This window comes from Emys orbicularis, chromosome 11 (genome assembly GCF_028017835.1).
Source record: "Emys orbicularis isolate rEmyOrb1 chromosome 11, rEmyOrb1.hap1, whole genome shotgun sequence".
Taxonomy (NCBI): Eukaryota; Metazoa; Chordata; order Testudines; family Emydidae; genus Emys; species Emys orbicularis.
The window spans coordinates 38,274,520-38,293,643 of record NC_088693.1 but is presented as its reverse complement, the minus strand read 5'-3'; the positions used below and the strand labels follow the sequence as shown (position 1 = coordinate 38,293,643).

Sequence of the window (19,124 nt, the reverse complement as noted above, 5' to 3'; positions counted from 1 at the left end):
TTTAATTTTTAGCTGCTAATTATTAACTTACCTAACTGTCTTAAATCAATACTATTACGGATACATTAGAATTCATTTATACCTCTTCCCACAGGGTCTATAAAAGATGCAAGAAAAACAAGTGTGTGTGTCTCAAAATGCGTCATCTTCTTGCTAATAGTGGCTTTTATTATTATGAAAAGTGAAGGAGGAAAACATTTTTCTGGACATCTTAAAAGTAGCTTGTGGAGGTGACAAAAATGCTTTGTGTGAGGCATATTTATGCATTTGCACTGAGACGTTGCCAGTTTCGAACTCTGAGTAGTGACACGTTGCTGAGCCAGTTAAATAGCTGCACAACTGAAGATCAGGTCTTTGATCTTGTTGGAAAGAACAAAGCCAGACTATCTGAAAAACACGTTGGAAGTGCAATTAGTCGACTGTGGAAATTTCAAAGGGAGAAGTCCGATCTGTTGAGGAATATCGACTATGTAAAAAACCATTCCCAGTTTCTTACTCTTCGCATTTTAGCTGAAAACAAGATAGAATTTATGGATAATGATCTCTTGGTGGATACGCTGTACAATGTATTGAGGTAAGCAATATAATATTAAATTCCATATAACCAATTTTAAATGAGCCCTGTAAATATAATCTTAAACATTTTATTGTTCAATTAAATAATATTGGCTTAGAAGTTAACTTTTTTGTCAACTTTTCTTCTTCTTTCTTGCTTCTTCCCTATTCAGAGTCAGTGACTTTTATAGCCTTCTTCCAAAACTCATGACTGTACTCCTGGCTGCCATGCAAATTGGTCTCTTTAAGGTCCGTTAATATTCAGTCCATGTAACAAGTCTTTGGCATCCCCTTTGATTGTCTTCCATCCACAATCATTGCAAGGGCCATCCTGCCAATATAACTCTTGGATCTCCACTGGACAATGTAGCCTAGCCTCCCTCAATTTGTCTTCCGTTAGGGAAAACCACATTTTTGCCATCTCTCATTTTAGTAATCATAGATGTAGCACTACTAGGTACAAAATTCTCAGTCACAAATGTGTTTTTTGTTTGTTTGTTTGTTTTTTTCAAGTTGATGGTGTCCCTTGAACTATACTTTTACATTTGGTAACCTTAATGGAGATAACTGCTAATTTGATTTTTCCAGTGAGCAACATATGTATGTTTTTAAAATGAACAAACCTGAATATTTTTGTATTATTTTGAAATGTATTAGGCTAAGCTTCTTTTATTTAATTTCTTTTATATAAATATATCCTTCCAGCCTTGTGCTTTAATCACAAGGCTGGAAGTAAAGAGATCTGGGTTCTATCCTGTCCTAGCTTTGCCATACTGACTGTGAGACTTTGGACAAGTCACTTAATGTCTCTGTGTCTCAGTTTCCCCATGTGTAAAATGGGAATACTTATCTACATCACAGGGGTGTTATGATGCTTAATCGATTAACATTTGTAATGTGCTGTTAGACCTTTGGATGGAAGGTGCCATAGACATGCAAATTATTACTGGATATAACTCTCTTACTAGAGTCTGTGTAGCTCTTTTAAAGCAAATGTTAAAAGAGTTATGCAGCTCTGCCTGGTTTGTCTTGTCATTAATCATTATGAAGGTTCACTGTTGAGGCCCATGATTCTCTGGTAGAAGAGCTGGTCATGGAAGCATGGAGAAGATTAGAAAGGCAAGTATTATACTATTCTACCTCCAGAGAGATGTAAATTACAAGCATATTCAGCTTGAGTTAATGTTTATAAAAGTTCTTTCACAGGGTGCTTACTAGAGTTTTAGACATTATCTAAGTATTTTTATATCATTATTTTAAACCTCAACTATCTTTTTGGAATGTCTCCTTTTTAGAACTGGTTTTGTTTTTTTAACATAATCAAGCTTTGAATATTGATGGAGTTTTGAATTGCAGATGGCCAATGGAGGTGCTCAGATACTAAACAATATAGGCTGTTGTATCTAGAAAAATGAGTGCAGATTTAAGATTATATTTAGATGTGTGAACACATACACCACCGACAAAGGAAATTCAAAGTTGGCATACATACAGTTTTATATTGATAGATAAAGCAGGGTTATGCTTGTTGTCCTGCTCTTTAATGGCAGATATACCCCTCTCCTCTTCCCCATCTTAATTTTAGAAAAGACTTTTAGTATAGAACCCTAGTATTTTTCCTTCTTTGCATTTGTGTTTATTTTGAGATTGCATTTTTTGTTCCTTAGTTCCTGGCTGAATGCGGGGGCTGGCATCACTCTCTTCTGTTGTCACCAACAGGACAGAATAGCCTGTCCTAGCCTACTAGCTAAGACACACAGACAGGCTAGTGAAAAGCCTGTACTGCATACTAAAACTCACACCAATTGACTTTCAGATTCACTTCAGCAACATTTATCCAACATGGCAGCACTTTACTGCATGATAGAATAATCTTAACCACTCCATTGCGGTGGCCTTACTAAACCTAGGAACTTCTTCTGTATTTTACCAGACTGTGTACACATGCTTCTTATTATCATATTTTGATATGAAAATTCATAGGTTTTTAAGCTGTTCAGAACTTTCTCCTTATGGACTTCTATTTTATTTTGGTTGAGGCATGAATGTTACTAGGGGATGATCTCTCAGGAAAGCATTTTATATGGGTCTGATTTTTGAGGGGAGGGAGGAGCAGGGAGGTTGTTTCTTAATTTTAAACTTCTGTCTACTTGCTAATTTAATTATTGTATTAGATGTTTTACCTCCATGCTTTTATGGAAAGAAAAATAAATGTTTACTGTTCAGTTTTCTTTTGTTTGATGTATGAACAGGTTTAGTCTGCCAACTCTATCTAAGTTTGCAGCGTGTCTAAATGAACAACAGATATACTCTAGCCCTCTAACTGGCAAAATAGCTGATATTGTGAACATGAACTTGGATTCTATACAGGACATAAGGTAATTCTGGTCCAGGGAAGCTGAATAATATTAGATTCAATATGTATAGAATTATTATGCCTTGCTTATTCAAGACGTTGACTTTTTTATCAACTCTTCAAATTTTGAGGAGGCAAATAATTGTACAATGGCATAGGGTCAGTCTTCATGGATGAATCCATTCTGGGGAAATTTAGATAAGTCATCTTCTGAGTCTCTTTGGGGAGAACATGAGGTTCTCCCCAAACTAGAGGTGCCAGCACCAGCCCAGCTGCAGCCACTTTCGGGAGTGGCATGGGCCATGGCATGCAGGCAGCCTCCCTGAGCCCTGCTGTGCCACCCGGCCGGGAGCCACCTGTGGTAAGCGCCTCCTGACCAGAGCCTGCACCTCGCACCCCCACCTGCACTCCAACCCCCTACCCCAGGTCAGAACCCCCCGCACCCAGAATCCCTCCCAGACTCTGCACCCCCTTCTGCACCGCAATACTCTGCCACAGCCCGGAGCCCCCTCCTGCACCAAACTCCCTCCCCAAGACCCACACCCCTCACCCTCTCCTGCACCCCAACACTCTGCACCAGCCCAGAGCTCCCTCCTGCATCCAAACTCCCTCCCAGACCCCGCACCCCTTCCATCAATATAGTAGAAATGTGCGGGCCATGACGACTTACGAAAATTAGTGGAGTTGCTCCCCTGCGAAAATGATTGTCCATCCCTGTTTTAGACTCAAGTGAACAGCAGGGGATGTCTCCTGCCATGAGACTGGTAGTTTTTCTAGTAAGGAGTTGAAGCTAAATCGAACGCTAACGGCTTCTGAGAATAGTAATAACGATGCTCTCTATTTGTTTCGCATTTTTCTTCTTCAGAGTACTTTCCAAAATTTAAGTAACTAATCTTTAAAACATCCCTTCTGTTGGACAGCTTTTGTCTTCTGGACTTACTGACCTCGAGGGCGGTCGGGTTCACCAAAGGTCCACGTAGGATATGGAGAAGCGGAGGAAGCCCACCTCTCTTTCTTAGTTTTCAACTCCTTCTTGAGAATTGATATTTTTATTTTTTTTTTATTTTCTTTGAGCTCAAGCTTTTGCACAGTTTTTTTTTTTTATCAGACATGACACAGGTTCATCCCAAGCAGTTTACGTCTGCAAACGCTCTGTTTCCTTATAGCAGAAAAATCCCAACTTTTTTATGAATCCCAGCAGAAACAGAATTTTTTATCATTTTGCTATAATGGAGAAAATATTTTTTTCACCAAGCCCTACTTTTCAGGTTGGATTTTAAATAGCTCTTGAAAGAGAGAACTTCTGGAACATTCTCTGTAAAGCCTTTTCCTTGTCCCTTTTCTGATTTTGTTAGTTATTTCTAAAAATGTTGTTAGGTTTTTTAAAGCTCAGTGTGTAAGTGTAAAATCTCTTGAATGTTTTTAGGGTCCTGTCGGTTTTGATGCTCAGTATATCTGGTGTTATCTCACAGAGTTTTCGAGAACGATTAATACAAAAGGCTGAACTTCTGTTGGAAACAGTGAATTTCATCCATTTCAACCAGGCCAGAAGGATAGTGCAGTTTCTTCGAAATGTCAGACTAACTTACCGTCCATTGCTGGAAAAATGCAATAAGGTTTTCCTTAAGAATCACAGTCAGCTTGATCTAGAGAACATCCATCTTATCCTTGGACTATACCGGTGTCTACAGTTTAACAACACTGAATTCCAATTAGTCATTAAACAGAAGCTGACTGAAACTATTTATGATTGTATCAATCCTGTGAGTTTCACAAGATTATTTGCTGCTCTAGGGCCTATGGCAGGACCAGAGGTAAGAGAACGGTAAGTTTAGCCCTATTTACATCTTATTTATGCCTAGTGTGTGTACGCAGGTGCTCCCTCACACAAACTAGTATCTAAGACTTCAAGTATTTAAAGTCATGCAAATCTTGAGTTTTCCCCATGCTTAGTATGCTATTAAAATGGATCGTGTGGCCTGCTACTCTGTGTTATCCATGCACACATGAGCAGAGAAGCAATTTTTTTCTAATTGGCATAATTTAGACTGCAAATTTGTTGTTATGTTGTGATACAATATTGTAACAATTTATCCCAAAAGCTGTTGTCTGGAAGGTGGAAGGGCAACACTGCTACATTGCCCCACCCCCATAGCTTCATTACTAAGGCTGTGGTCCTGCCCTCCAGTTGGAGTGGAAGTGGCAAGCCCCTAAGAAATCGGGACAGCAAAATGTGCCTCTTCTCTTTACACAAGAATAGCAGCAGCCTGGAGTCCCTCCTCCCCCTTCTGTCCTGGAGAAGCAGGGGTTGCAGCAGGAGATCTTCCAGTACTTATCCCAGCTGCTGGGTTGTAATTGGGCACGGGGACTGGTTCTGTCAGCATGAGAAGAGCAACACACAATCCCATGCCAGGGTGGTGGTAGTGGGAGGCCTCTGCGAGCCATCGTTTCAAGTAGTCTGCAAACTCAGGCAAACATTGGTTACATTTGGTCCTGTTTTCAAACTTTTCTTTGCTATCATAAGCTAGACTTCAAATGAAAGTTGAGATTTGGGTGTATGGGGTTGTGCCCCCTCACAGCACCTGCCCCCCAAATGGCAGTGGTTAGTTGTGCTCGTGCAGACTTGTTGGTCCACGGTAGAGAGTTTCTGGGCCAAACTGATGCCAACATAAACTGATGTAACACCACTAGATTAAAAATCCAGAGTTCTCTATTTGACCTGATTGTGCAAAAAAATTAACTTTGGATTTTCATTGGCAGACTGATTTTGAATAACGTAACACTCTTGTGTCCTCTAACACCAATTTGTCAGTGCTAGATCCCCTTATAAAGAGTATAGCGGTTAACAGTGACTCACTCTTAGCCTCCTTTTCAATTTATTCTTCTTACAGAAGTAGACCATTTGCTAGCTTCTAGCATCATTCCAAATCATGTGCCTACCATGTACTCTTTCATCTTTTACCCAGTTGTTTATGCTTTTTCTACCCAACTGTGCTGAGGGAGGAAATAAAAAAGTGATGGTCTTTATTTTGGAGGAGTTTGTTTCCATTATTTTCTACTATAGTTCCCACAGTACAAATCTCTTTCCCCTCCTTCAGACAAATGTGATTACTGTATTCTCCTCTATTACACAGGAGAATTGTTGGAAACTTGCAAAATGCATCTTTTCTCTTCCTTTTTAGGTTAATAGCAACTGCACTACTAATGGCGGAAGAATTTAACTGTCGCCAAGCGTTAGTAGTAGTGGAAACAATGGAAGAAATGGAATGTAGAAATTCACATCTGATTCAAAAGTAATTTTTTCTAATAATAATACATTCTATTGAATTCTCTTTGTAAGCAATTTCCACTTCCTACAGAAAAATACTCAGGCATCCTCACATATGAGGCAGAATTGTGCTCAAATTTGAGGAGGGTTGGAATTGAAAGCTGATAAAGCCAGGATACATGTGCAATGTATATATGCTATGCCTGTGTTTCTTAATTATGTTGTCACAGCTGGATCCAAAGTGATTCAGTTGGTTCAGGATTTTTCTTAGAAATACATGTGGTCTCACCAAATTGACTTTAACATCCTTAGCTAGTTTATGAATATGAGTGAACTCTCAGGCTCTCTGATTTGTTGTATAAAGCCAGGATACATGTGCAATGTATATATGCTATGCCTGTGTTTCTTAATTATGTTGTCACAGCTGGATCCAAAGTGATTCAGTTGGTTCAGGATTTTTCTTAGAAATACATGTGGTCTCACCAAATTGACTTTAACATCCTTAGCTAGTTTATGAATATGAGTGAACTCTCAGGCTCTCTGATCTGTTGTACAATACAGACACACAATTCAGAATACATATATATGACAAGCTGCAGAGGCCCTGCCCTGTCTGGTGCAAAAAAGGAGCTGATAGGAACTCAGGCTCATAGGTGCTGCAGGGAGGATCTGTAACAGCAGCTGTTCCAGGAATAGTGAAGAGGAGAGTGCCTGAGAAAAGGCTGTGTCTGAACCCAGCCCTGTCTATCTGGGTTAAGAAACCCAGAACAGGAGGAATATTTTGGTATATTCTGATGTTTTGTTAAGTGTTCTGTAACAAACACGCTGATCCTGCACATTTGACTAGCTGATCTGGTATTCTGCTGAATTTCTTCTCCAGTTTATTAGACTCTATTTTGAATTATTAGTTCATGTATCTGACCAAGCCAGATCCTCTCTTAGTGTAAACTGGTATAGTTTCACTGAAGTTGATGGAGCTATTCCAATTTACGCCATTCAAGTATCTGGTCCACTGATTCTTATTCTCTAAATTTAACTGAAGGCAAACCAAGTAAAAGGTCAGCACATATTTTCCTTGTAGAGCAGTAGGAGGCTGTCTTATTACTTCATAGTGATTGTTGAAACCCATTAGCCTAAACAAATCTTCATAAGATTAAACAATGGAGAGGAACCTTAGAGCAAAGCCAGAGGTCTGATCACCACAGTCCTTACATTATAGAGATAATACAGGACTAACACCGATCAGTTGCCACTCCCTAAGGCTCCGATTCTACAATTCATTATGCGCAGGTGGACTGCTGCATCTGTACAGAGCTTCATTGAAGTCAGTTGGGCTTCATGTGGATGCTGCAGTCCACCCATGCGGAACAAATTGTAGGATCTTAGGTGTTGTCTAAATGATGTCTTGTTCATGATGTAAGAAGTTCCTCTGTGATGTTTTTCCACAAAATTATAATGAAGGAATTTATTCTTATTTTTCGCATTGGTTTCAGAATTGCTTCTCTTCTACATAAGTACTTGGATAAGTACAAGCCAGTAGAGTTGGCAAAAATAACGCAAGCCTTGGTGCTGCTGCATTGCCATAATGCAGAGCTTTACACCAAATTAAGAAGTTTGCTAGTTGGGTGCGTATTCTTTTTGTAAATATAACTGTTGATTATTACACTAAACAATCGTTACTTCACAATTGTGTACAACTTGTTAGATCTTAATGTTTTACTAAAAAATAAACTGTTGTAACAATTCAAGTCTAAAAAAGCACATGAACTTTAGGATGGGAAGTGAATGTGGTCTAGACTCTAGACATAGTAGTGATCTATGTAATAAATATGCTCTCCATAAAATATAAGAATGGGCAAGGAGTCTTCTTACACTGGAACACTAGAATAGGGGGCATTCCAGCAAGATCATTGACAGCTGCTACTTTGATTTTATTAGTGTTTGTAGGAAGAGATGATGAAAAGGGCATTTCTGCCTGGAGAAATGCCTAAAAATAATCCATTTGTGAGAAGTAGGGACTCAGGTGTCAGCCCAAATGAAAAAGAAAGGAACACAAATGAGTGTATTCTTCTTTAACTGGGGAACCTCATGCGCTTGGCCAAGTTGCTGTGCCATAGTTAACCCAAACAAAGCTAAGGGGGTTTAATGACTCTTAATAGTTCATGTTGGGGGGACTATTGCTCCATTGACGAGGAGACCCTTTTAGGAGCCACAGAAGAGGAGCTATCCCACAATGGCCCTTCTGTGGGGGAAGGAGTTCAGTCTGAATGGCTTGTTGAGGATGAGGGTGTCTCTGCGTCCCTAACACACTGCCCAAGGTGCCTCTTGGGAAGGCTGGGGAAAGGTTCATTTGGCAAACCCTGAATGCCTGCAGAATCTCACAATCCAAAAGCTTTCTCTTTCTTCTCCTGCAATGTTGATACAGATGAGGTATCCCTGGCAAAGGATGTGTTAATTCCTGACAAGGGGCTTTTTTCCCCCAGAGGACCCAGCAGGCAGGAAGATAAAATCTGCCCTTAGAAGGGACGTCTAAGTTTCATCAGCACCCCTTAGAGCCTCATTGACTGAATTAGCTTCTCTGTGCCTTCCTCCCTCTTCCACTACTAGGAAGAGTGATTCAGAAGATAGAGGAGAAGGGACTATCCTGGTCGTCATCATCCCAGACTGATAAAGAAGGCTGTTGTACTCAGACGTAGTATAGCTGTTGCAAATGTGTCTTCTCTGTCTCCTCAAGTAGGCAGGATCTCCTCTCTAAGGGGCTGCCCTTGCATCTCAGGCAAGACTATTTGAGCCTGACAGTTTTACATCTGAGTGGCAAGTCTGAGATATTTCTCTTACGTAATATGGCTAGGAGCTTCTCTATAAAGCCTTCCGCCCTCTTGGTCTATGCAGCTGTTTGGACAGAATTCTTCTACTAGTATCAAGATAGAAAGAGCAACCCTAAAAACTGAGGCATCCCAGCTTATCTGAATTTCTTATAGGATGGTTTCAATTTCACATTCCAAGAAAATAAAATTTATCTGATGACTTCATTTTCTCCAATTAACACTCTACCTCTCTCCTTCCTTCAGCATGTAGCTTAGTCCCATTGCCTCAGCTTCCTCTTAGATCCTCTGCAATATGGCTTCCACTATTTCCACACCAGAGAGATGGCTCTAGTGACCTCCCATTGATCAGTTTGAGAGCTTCTTTTCTGTTCACTTTTCGTAATCTGCTCGTATTTAAATAGTGCTTCCTGTTCTCTGCTCCTTAGGCTTTCATGCCTCTGTTTTCACCTGCTCTGGTTCAGGTGATTCTATAGTGGTAGTTTGGTGACACATATTATTAATGAGTAAAGTGGCAGGAAAATGTTGGTCTCACGATGAATAAGACAGTAGTAGTCAATGCTTTGAACTTTTACCACGTTGTTGTTATTGCAAACTTATGAAATGTAGATGGCTAATGTGGTTAATGCTTGTTTTTCAAATATAATTTATATTTACATAATTTATTTGCTATTTTTATCCATAAATTATATTAGTCAGTACTGATGGTTTTGTTTCTTTCCCCTTTCTTCTAGCTACTTACAAGTTAATGTTGTACCCCGTGACATTTCTATGCTAACTCGTGTTCTGTCCATGCTTCCTTCTTCTCAAGTGGATGAAGTAGTGATTAACAGAGTTGATGCAGTTTTGTCTCAGTGCATCTTAAGTGATTTGAGTAGCTTTGCTACAGCTCTTGTCAGATGGGATCGTCATGATCAGTCACATCAGCAAAGCACTTCTGGACAAAGTGCAAAGCTTCTGCAAAAATTAAGTAACTGCGGATATCAGAGGCTTCAAAAAGCCAGTGACTTGGATCTGTTGCTGGAAGAACTTAGATATATATCTGGAGAATGGTTTGAAGAAATACTTGTTGAAGAAACACTGAATACTTGTCAGCGCTTGATGGACCAAATTACATGGATGAATGTACTAGAATTTTCATCTTTTCTCCTCAAAACAAACTACCACTGTACTCCATTACTTGATAGAATAGCTTCTGTGGCAGTTCGACATATAAACAAGGTATTGATGATACTTCAGGTGTTACTATAATTTTAGTATGGTATGATCACATGTGCTGCCTTTTTCCTATAATATTTTTATTACAGTGCAGTGAGTGTTCTTTCTCCTCTTCCAACTGCTTTGTAAATTATTGTAAATCATTGTAAGTAATGTCTAGAAAGCATCAGATTAACATAATGGTGGGAATGGGATTAAAGATACAGGGGACCACTGATTTCAGTGCTAATTGGCAGTTCTAGAGATTTACTCTACTTCAGGGGTGAAATAGAGGAGGTTTTGAATGAAAATTTTCCTGAAACAGGTATCCTTTCTAAGAGGACAGATGAGTTAGTCTTCTTTTCAACTGAGTTGTCAATACAGTATCTTCTGAGGAGAGACTGACAGTTTTAAACCTATTGTATTTACTAGTTTTGTGGTACTAAGATGAAACTACAAGATTTTAGACAATGAAGTTGGGCATGTCTCTGATTTTGGAAAGAAGAGAATAATGTTTATATTGCTATAAATATCTGCTCCTACTTTTGCTCTGATGCAGAGACTTTGATTTTAATACTTCAAAATATTATTCATCAGTTTGGTATATTTTAAAATATTTGTATGCTGTAAAATCTGAGGAGCAAAGGAAATCATTGGAATTTAAAAGTAGTCCATGTACTCTAGGTCTTCTGCTTCTGAATTAGTTACAAACCTCTCTGTTACAATGCAACATCAGACTGTATTGAAATTGATTCTTTTTCACTCTTGAAATGGTTATTTTAAAATTTCTTATCCAGATCCATCCTTCTGGAATGTATGCTATTCTCCTCCCCTTCACTATTCTGAATTATGATCCTCCTCAAAGTGAAGAGTTCTTTGAGACTTGCATCCAACATTTTAGCTCTCACTTAGGTAAGTGATGCTAGGTAATGTAGACTCTGAATTGTGTCAGTTACTGTTTTTCCAGGGCACAAATTTAGGTACACTTGAGAAAAATGGGAATTGGATGGCTATTGAAACATACGGATTAATTTTCTTTTCTTTTTCTAAGTAATGTTCTGTAGAATTCATTGTGTGTTTCCATGGGAGTTCACAGCCTTATTTCACCCTTCAGAAATCGCTGTTGCTATGGGACTAAGAATATATCTTGAATTATTGTACAAAGAAAGTGAGAATTTAAACTAGCTGATTGTCATGTGGGTAAATGGAAAATCCTTTCAAAATAATTAATGTGGCCTCTCCTAAAGGGATTGGAATCAGGCTCTTAATTATTTGGGGGAGAGGTAGATCTTGTGGTTGATTACCAGAAGATGGTGAGTCAGGAAAAGATGAACAAAGACTGATTTCTTGGCTGATAGTATAGTTTGAGAGTTGTATGAAAGATTGCCATGTAATATAGTACCTTGCTATTTATTATCTCTTCTAAGACTAGTCAGTTTCTTCCTGCAGAGAATATGCCATAATTAGGCCAAGTTTTTGTGGAGTAGGAGAGGCACAGTTCCACTTGGCTGGTGTGATAAGCCTCGCTACAAGGAACAATATTTTACAACATAAACTGAAATTTACTGTTAGAGTTTTACAGCCCTCATTGGGAAAATTGGCAAAGCAATGGGCGTGTGCAAGTCCGTGTGTGTGTATTTAACTCCAGTTGATAGTAATGGGAGTCAGGCATGTTAATGGAAGGAAGGATAGAGCTCATTAGACAATTTTCATTAGACTTTTTAACAAATGTATGTAATACATACATATAAATATATGTTTGGTTTTTAAAGGTTGTTTTGAGCCTCACCGCCTGGTGCTGCTTGGTTATTCCTTGGCTGTTGCTGAGTATTTTCCTCCAGCCCTGATCAACGCAATATTTAATGTTGATTTCCTAGCCAAACTGGATGCCCAGCTTGAAAGTAGGTATTTATCCCTCAGTTTTTTATTATGCTTTTTATAAAGACTGTAAAGCTTTATGAAATATCTTTTACATTGCAAACGATCCCAAATCAGTAATCAAGTACATGTGTAGATTTAAAAATGACAAATACTGTTACATTGAAACTCCAGTAACCACAGTCTCTTCCTCCTTTTACTTAAGGCCCGCCTTGAGACATGCTGAGCTCGTCCTGTGCAAGGGCGTTTAGCACCTCTCAGGATCAAGCTTTTTAGATACTAAATCCTAAGTTTCTATTTCCTCTGCAAAATCTTATTACATAGGCACTTGAGCAGGACAGGAAATGCTGTTTTCTGCTCTTTTATGTCATGATGTTGTTGGTTGAGGTAGGGAAAACATGGACTCCTGAACTCCTGTCTTGGCAAGTCAGTAAAGGAGGAGTGTCTTTTCAAATATTTTCTCTTAAAATGAAAATATACTTGAAATTGAAGTCTTCATCCCATCTGCTCAACCAGCTGGCAAATCTGCCAACCAGCAAACCGGCTCTGCCATGTATCAGAGTGAGTTTGATACTACTAAGAATGCAATGGTTTGGGGAGATGTTTTATATTTTAATCAACCTGCTAAATTGTACCATAGTTAGTCTATGTAGTTATAAATTTCTATTTTTACCTTTGTGCTCCTTCCCCTACCGTCTCTGTTGGTTTGCTACACACACTTGTTGTGTCTTGTCTAAAGTTAGGCCCTGATCCTGCAAAGAATGATTGTTGTTTCACAACACCTAGTTAAAGTGTCTGTGTTATGTAAGGAAACACTGAATTTTATAAACTTTGTTCTTCAAAAAGTTCTTTGCCTTTTAGTCTACATCTAGTCTGTAACCAGTTATAAACTTTGGAAATTAAATTATTTTGCTTACTTTTGTCTGATTTAACTAATTTAATTATATAGGGTGTGGCACAAAATGGTGTGATAGATAAGTATACTACTATAGATATAGAAATACTTTTAAATAATTGAGTCTTCCTGGAAGACACGTTCACAAATACAACTTGATTCAGGAGATGGTTGGAATGCTTGGTGGGAAGAAGTAGTGACATCAGTGTACTGGTTTTAAAAGACATAGTTGGAATCTGAGCATCATCAAGGATTTTGTTTAGGATTTGTTTGCAGTTAGCTTGTCCTCATATTAGCGCTGAAATAACATTTTCAGAGTGGTTATTCATTTCCCATACTCAGTATCTGTTTTGAAATAAATTATATTACTGCAGGAATCTTACAAGAATACTGTCACATGCATAGCTCAGGAAGTTGTGTGGCGGTTTTGTCTACAGCTTTTGTGGCCTGCATCATGCGGGAGGTCAGACTAGATGACCATATTGGTCCCTTCTGACCTTAAAGTCTATGAGTCTATGAGTCTATGAGTCTATGACTCCCCCCAGACTTCCTCCCTCTGTAACCAAAGGGATGAGCACTAGTTCCAAACTTTGATTACGTTCCCCCAGACACATTTTGCTACAACTAGGCTGCTGGGCTGGCCCCCTGCCATTTAGTTAAAAGCTGATGGGTAGGAAATTCAGAAGAGATGTTTTGAATAGCTGCATTTTTCTAATTCCTTATTGTTGAATAAAAAGAGAGGGAAAAAATTCCAGTTGAGAGATTTCCATATTCTTTGTAAGATTCTGAACTTAAGTGCATTAATGTGCACTGCTAGCTAAAAGGCTATTTCTCCATTAATTAAGTAGCCATTTTGAGTGCCCCTCCAGACTTCCTGTGTTCTAGCTGACTTTTTAAATTCAGCCCTATCAGATACCTTGAATTGGAAGGTCCGGTTACGCCTGATGGAATTGAACAGAGCTGTGTGTCTGGAATGCCCTGAGTTTCAGATCCCCTGGTTTCATGAGCACTATTGTCCGCAGATGCAGCATAAAGGTCAGTATTTTAGGAGAGGCGATGCCATTATTGTTCTTAGTTATGGAGGACCAACAGTTCGGTAGGTGCTACATTTCTTCTAGCATTTTAATGGGGTTATTTATTAGCATTCTATAAAAGCTGATAACTGAATGTAATACTTAGCATAAAAAGAAGTCAGATGAAACCTTAAAAATGGATGTCCTATCTGTCCTGCATTGATGTGAAAATATCCTGTGGCAGTACCTGTAAAAAGTAAGGGTTTACTCCAGAGTCCTTGGGCAAAATTTGCCCTCCCCCTTATCTTGTTGTGGTATGTGCCTTTGCACCTGGCTGCCACTCTTCTTCTCAAAGGTGGTGGAGCTATATGTAGGTTGTGAAAGGTTAGCTTACAAAAGTAAAACAACAACATTAGTGTTCTACAGAAATGCTTTAATCCCAGTTTTGTCTGTTTTCAGATATCTAGTGTAACAATTGCAGTTTTCTGTTTACTGTGACACTATTTTTATTTCAAGACTGCAGGCCTGTATGTTGGTGCACTAATTTGTCCATTTTGTTTTTGTAGACAATGGCAGCACAAATACAGCGCAACAGCAGATTCATAGAATGCTGGGGAAGATCTTGGGAGGAAGCCAGTATGCAAAAGTATCTGTTCTCACGCCTTACTACTATGGAATAGGTGGGTGGTTAACCAGGTTGGTGGAAATAGCCTTGGATCCACAAGTCCACAGTTAATTCCTGTAGGGGTTATTATAGACTTGAGTCTTCTCCCTAACTCCATTGCTATATATCTTTGGAGCATCTGAGGATTGTGCCCCAAATGTGTAAGTATAATAAGCCATCAAACAGAATGTATCCAGTTTCCAAAATAGCAACAAAGTGGGTCTGAAAAAAAAGCCCCACAACTCACTTTGCCCTATATAATACAAATAATATTTGATAACTCCAGTGATAACGGTAACTTAGTTTTTCGTAAAATAAATGTTCTAGATATTAAATCAGATCCATTTTCCTCCTATATTGATTAGTGTACTGGGTTATTGCATTTTCTTAGATTTTGAATGCATCCTGGATAAAAACAAAAAGCCTCTTCCCTATATGGATCAGAGTATAGTTTTGGCTGACTTAGTGCAGTGGGGACCAGACATCCAGCTTCTGGGGAAGAAGGGGCTTCCACCGGGAGCACAGAGGTTAGTACATGGTTTTCTATACATTAGATTTTGCTAAGTAGATGAACCAAGTTTGTATATTCTGGCTTTTTCTTACCCTTCATGCTGGCTGTGGCTTCGCTTTTTAATATACACATCACACCTCCTGTGACTAGGAGTGGTATTGAGTGCAAGGCAGGAGGGACAGCCGTTCCTTGTGAACGCCTAATATCAGTATGGCCTCAACTCTTTTTTTTTTTTTTAAACCCTCTTATTTGGAAAGTAGGAAATCAAAGCCTCTTTGGTTATTTGTAGGTGCGCTGAATGGCTGTGATGCAGAATTTTAGCAATACAGCCCTGACTTCTCAAAGCCTGTTGCTTTGCAGACCTCCTGCAACTGCTGTTGAACCTAGTGAAGTTGCAGGTGTGGAGAACCTAAAAGGATGAGGGCCTTACCCTCTGTGCCTTAGCATCCCCCCTGTAAAATGCAGATACAACTCACTCAGAGGACAGCGCCAGGCTTTGGAGGGTTAAGGATTGTAGATGAGCTTTAGGATTCTCAGATGTAAAGGACAAAAAAGGTATACAGTTTTAAAGTGTACAGTGGTTGGCTCTAAAAAGTCAGCCTTTACCATCAGGTACCACAGCAGTATCTGAGATGCTAAACCTTTGCCTGGTTTTGTTCAGATACAGGCACGTGATAACAGTTAATAAACACTGACTTTTCAATGGCAACAACACACTCTAATTAGAAGTTGCTTCCAAAAAATGTGCATGTGCTCCCATTGGGTGAACACACCTGGCATGTTCTACATCTACGTGGTTTGATAATGGTAAAGCTGATAAGCTAGAAGGGCTTTTCCATCAGTAGTATTTTATTCTAAATGCAGCAACACATTTGCTCCTGAGTTTGAGCAGTTGATATTACACCTGTGCTGCATTGGCTGCCTTTCTAAAGGCAGACTGGTTTCAAGTTGGCTGCTTTTTTAAGTCCTTCATGCCTATATTTAAGGCTTCCTCTCTGAACTTTGTCTTTAGCAGTGTTTGTGCTGACAACTGCCTTTCAGGGATATTTTTTTTATTCTGTGTGTGCAAATCAGGTATTTGCTTATACAAATCAGTAGTTAGATGCACAAAAATTATGTAGGGAGATGCAACAAAAGTGTCTACCTTGAAAACATTGGTTTGGCTGTTTTTCTGTTTTGCAGCTACCAGAGGTGTAAAAGGGAAAAGCTTTTGGGAACCATCTAGAGTTCATATTTGTCTAGATAAATATGAAGAAAATTGAGTCTTGACTTAAAGAATGAGTTTAATTTTCTTTAAATTTTTAAACCTTAGTTTTCAGGTTAATCTAATGGTAGTCTGACTACAACTATTATAATTGAATGGGGGATCATTAATAGACATCCTACTAATATTTGAAAGTAACTATTTTGTTTGTTAGCAGAATTGCTGTGGAGTTTCTGGATTCTAAAGCTTTTTGCAAAAATTCATGTCACCTCAAAGGAAAAATTGCAATGAAAAAAAGACACCTGGAAATTTTGGGGTACCAGGTGGTTCAGGTATGGTGCACACAATCTGTTATATCAATACCTTATATTTGGACTGGTGTGTACAATGGAATCCTCTACGCTTTCCCCTTCAAAAACTTTATACAGTTTCTCTTTAACAGGAAAGGGCATATGTGGAAGAATGCTCTCCTGATTTTGCAGGGCATTCTCCAGGCTCTGTAATGTTGTTGGGGAAAGACAGTATTTTTCCCTACCAGGAAGAAATAGCTATGGAAAGTGTGTCGTCTAGTTCCTGTTCACTAGGAACAGCTGCAGGAAAACAAGTCAAATGATCTTGTATACCTTTCCTCCACTATAGCATAGTGGCTGCTTTGCCTCTGCTGCTCAAACAGAGGAAGTGAGGGACGTGCTACTCTTTGGAATGCAGCACTCCTTGGTAGATTGCCGCATCCTAAAAGGAATGCCAGACTGGAACCACCTCTAAGTGGAGAGAAGCTCCATTTAAAAGGCGTGAAAGTCCATTGAAATGCACTGAATCAATTTGGGAATTTTGCTCCACTTCAGTTCAAGTGGGGGCTTTCTACACTAGGACCCCCTAATTCTCCACTAGTGCAGCTCCAGCAGTGGAAGCTGTGGGATAGACAGGGCATGGACACTTACCACTGTGGTGTCTAGCCCAGACATAGTGGTAAAAACACATGTCCTGCCTAAGCTACTGCTTCCACTGTTGCTACAAGTGGTGGAGCTTCCCCAATGGAGGATTAGAGATCTAGATTTATTATTCCTTCAACCCAGGGTAGACATACCCTAGAAGCAGAGCTTCACTATAAGCAGGTTCCACTCTAACTCTTCATCTACTGTAATTTGAAACAGAATCCCTTCCATGTGACTTAACAGTTTTGTTCTTCAGACAGCTTGAATACCCTTAATTTTCTCCCTCTGGTATTCTTCTGATACTATATGTTACACAATTTTTATCATGTCATTTCCTGGCTGAGGCAGTTTTTAAAATTTTAGGGTCAGATCCTCAGCTGGTGTAAATTGCCAGTTTATACCAGTGGAGGATTTAGTCCTTAATTAGAGGTATTTTGAAATTCTGACAGGAAATGACATGATGATGGAGCTATGCCATCTTAGTCCACCTGAGCATCTGGTCCTTCATCTCCACTATTATTATTCTGTGAAAGCAAGGTGACTGTTACCAGGCAAATACATTTAGCGTTAAGAAATTCCTAATATTAAAAATGAAGCATAGCCCATTAAAAGGCCACATCTCCTAGAACAATCTTTAACCTTACATATCTTAAAATGGAGAGCACAGGGCTTCAATAAAAGGTGCCACGTATTGCGTATGTGTATCTACTGTGACACTGTAACAAGAAGAAATGTTAACAGTAAGTTACTGTGCAAACTCTGTCTTACAGATTCCTCACTTTGAATGGAATTCCATGGAGCTGTCATCAAAAGATGCCTGGATGGAGTATCTGAAAAAGAATATATTTGAAACAAAGTAATATAGAAGAGACAATCATGAATATATATTTTCATATAAACATTTAACTTGATCATGTAACATTAAATATTTTTTAACCTTAAGACATTTATTCTCCATTGAAATCTCTTTATAGGCCAGGCTGAATAAGCCTAGGCACTGGGAATCAAGAGATTGGAGACGTAATCCTGAGTTTATCAATGACTTGGCTGGTTGCAAAGGTCTAAAAAGGGGATAAAGAAACTTGAATTTTACATTATCACCAAATTATAGCTAGTTAAGGCTTGCAACTAACTGGGACTATGGCAGCTTGACCATAAAATGACACTACCACCTCCTCAGAAGGGACTGGGGAGGACACACAGAATTTATCACACAAAAATTTGGAAGTGTTATTGCAGAAATAGCAGTACATCCTTTAGAAATGAGGGATGCTCTTTGGTGTGTGACAAAATGGATAACAAGAAGTGAATGCAGAATCTCACTAGCAGCACAGAAACATTGGGAATGCAAGAATCCTAACCAAACGTATTAAAGCAGGCTTTCTTGGCCATACTGCAGCTATTTGGTACCGGTCCATCAAAGTGGCAGTAAACTTAGAAGCTAATGAGGATTTTCATCTGGGGTGGGGAATCCTGGGCCTTTGGTGTAGGGAGTGTGGCTGGGACCTCCCTGAATATTTCTTGGGCCCCAAAAAGTAAACTAGTCCAAAGGTGTGGCAGCCAATCAATCTGCACTGCACTGCACACTGTTCACATGCAACTCATGATGTGGCTGTAAAACTAGTGACAGAGCAAATAAAATTAAAGGATTTCCAAAATGGGGGACGGGGGCAGGGAAAGCTAAAGGACTTTACTCTAAGAGTACTGTAGGCCTACCTGAAGGATTTTGCTAGAGGTTGGGATTGCACATGGCTCATTTGCACAGAAGCTCTCATTGGACTAGCCCATTGGTAATAAAATTACATACAAATTAAAGAGAAAAC

The 19,124-nt window shown here is 39.2% G+C and overlaps 1 protein-coding gene across 1 annotated transcript; it reads left to right on the top strand.

The window, feature by feature from the left end:
- The first annotated feature begins 239 nt into the window (after positions 1–239).
- Positions 240–18,161, top strand: FASTKD1 (FAST kinase domains 1). Its single transcript, XM_065413624.1, has 14 exons — positions 240–574; positions 1,606–1,674; positions 2,808–2,933; positions 4,338–4,736; positions 6,094–6,204; positions 7,673–7,804; positions 9,739–10,225; positions 10,999–11,113; positions 11,974–12,102; positions 13,878–14,009; positions 14,554–14,667; positions 15,043–15,178; positions 16,584–16,698; positions 18,072–18,161. The coding sequence occupies exons 1-14, from the start codon at positions 240–242 to the stop codon at positions 18,159–18,161; spliced, it is 2,490 nt and encodes an 829-aa protein (XP_065269696.1).
- Positions 18,162–19,124: the final 963 nt, after the last annotated feature.

Bases quoted from the DNA above. Each gene is read 5' to 3' on its own strand.
- FASTKD1 (XM_065413624.1), top strand. From the start codon at position 240: ATGCTTTGTGTGAGGCATATTTATGCATTTGCACTGAGACGTTGCCAG. The intron at 12,103-13,877 runs GTAGGTATTTAT...TTTTAAATTCAG, and splicing joins ACTGGATGCCCAGCTTGAAA to CCCTATCAGATACCTTGAAT. The intron at 14,010-14,553 runs GTCAGTATTTTA...TTGTTTTTGTAG, and splicing joins TCCGCAGATGCAGCATAAAG to ACAATGGCAGCACAAATACA.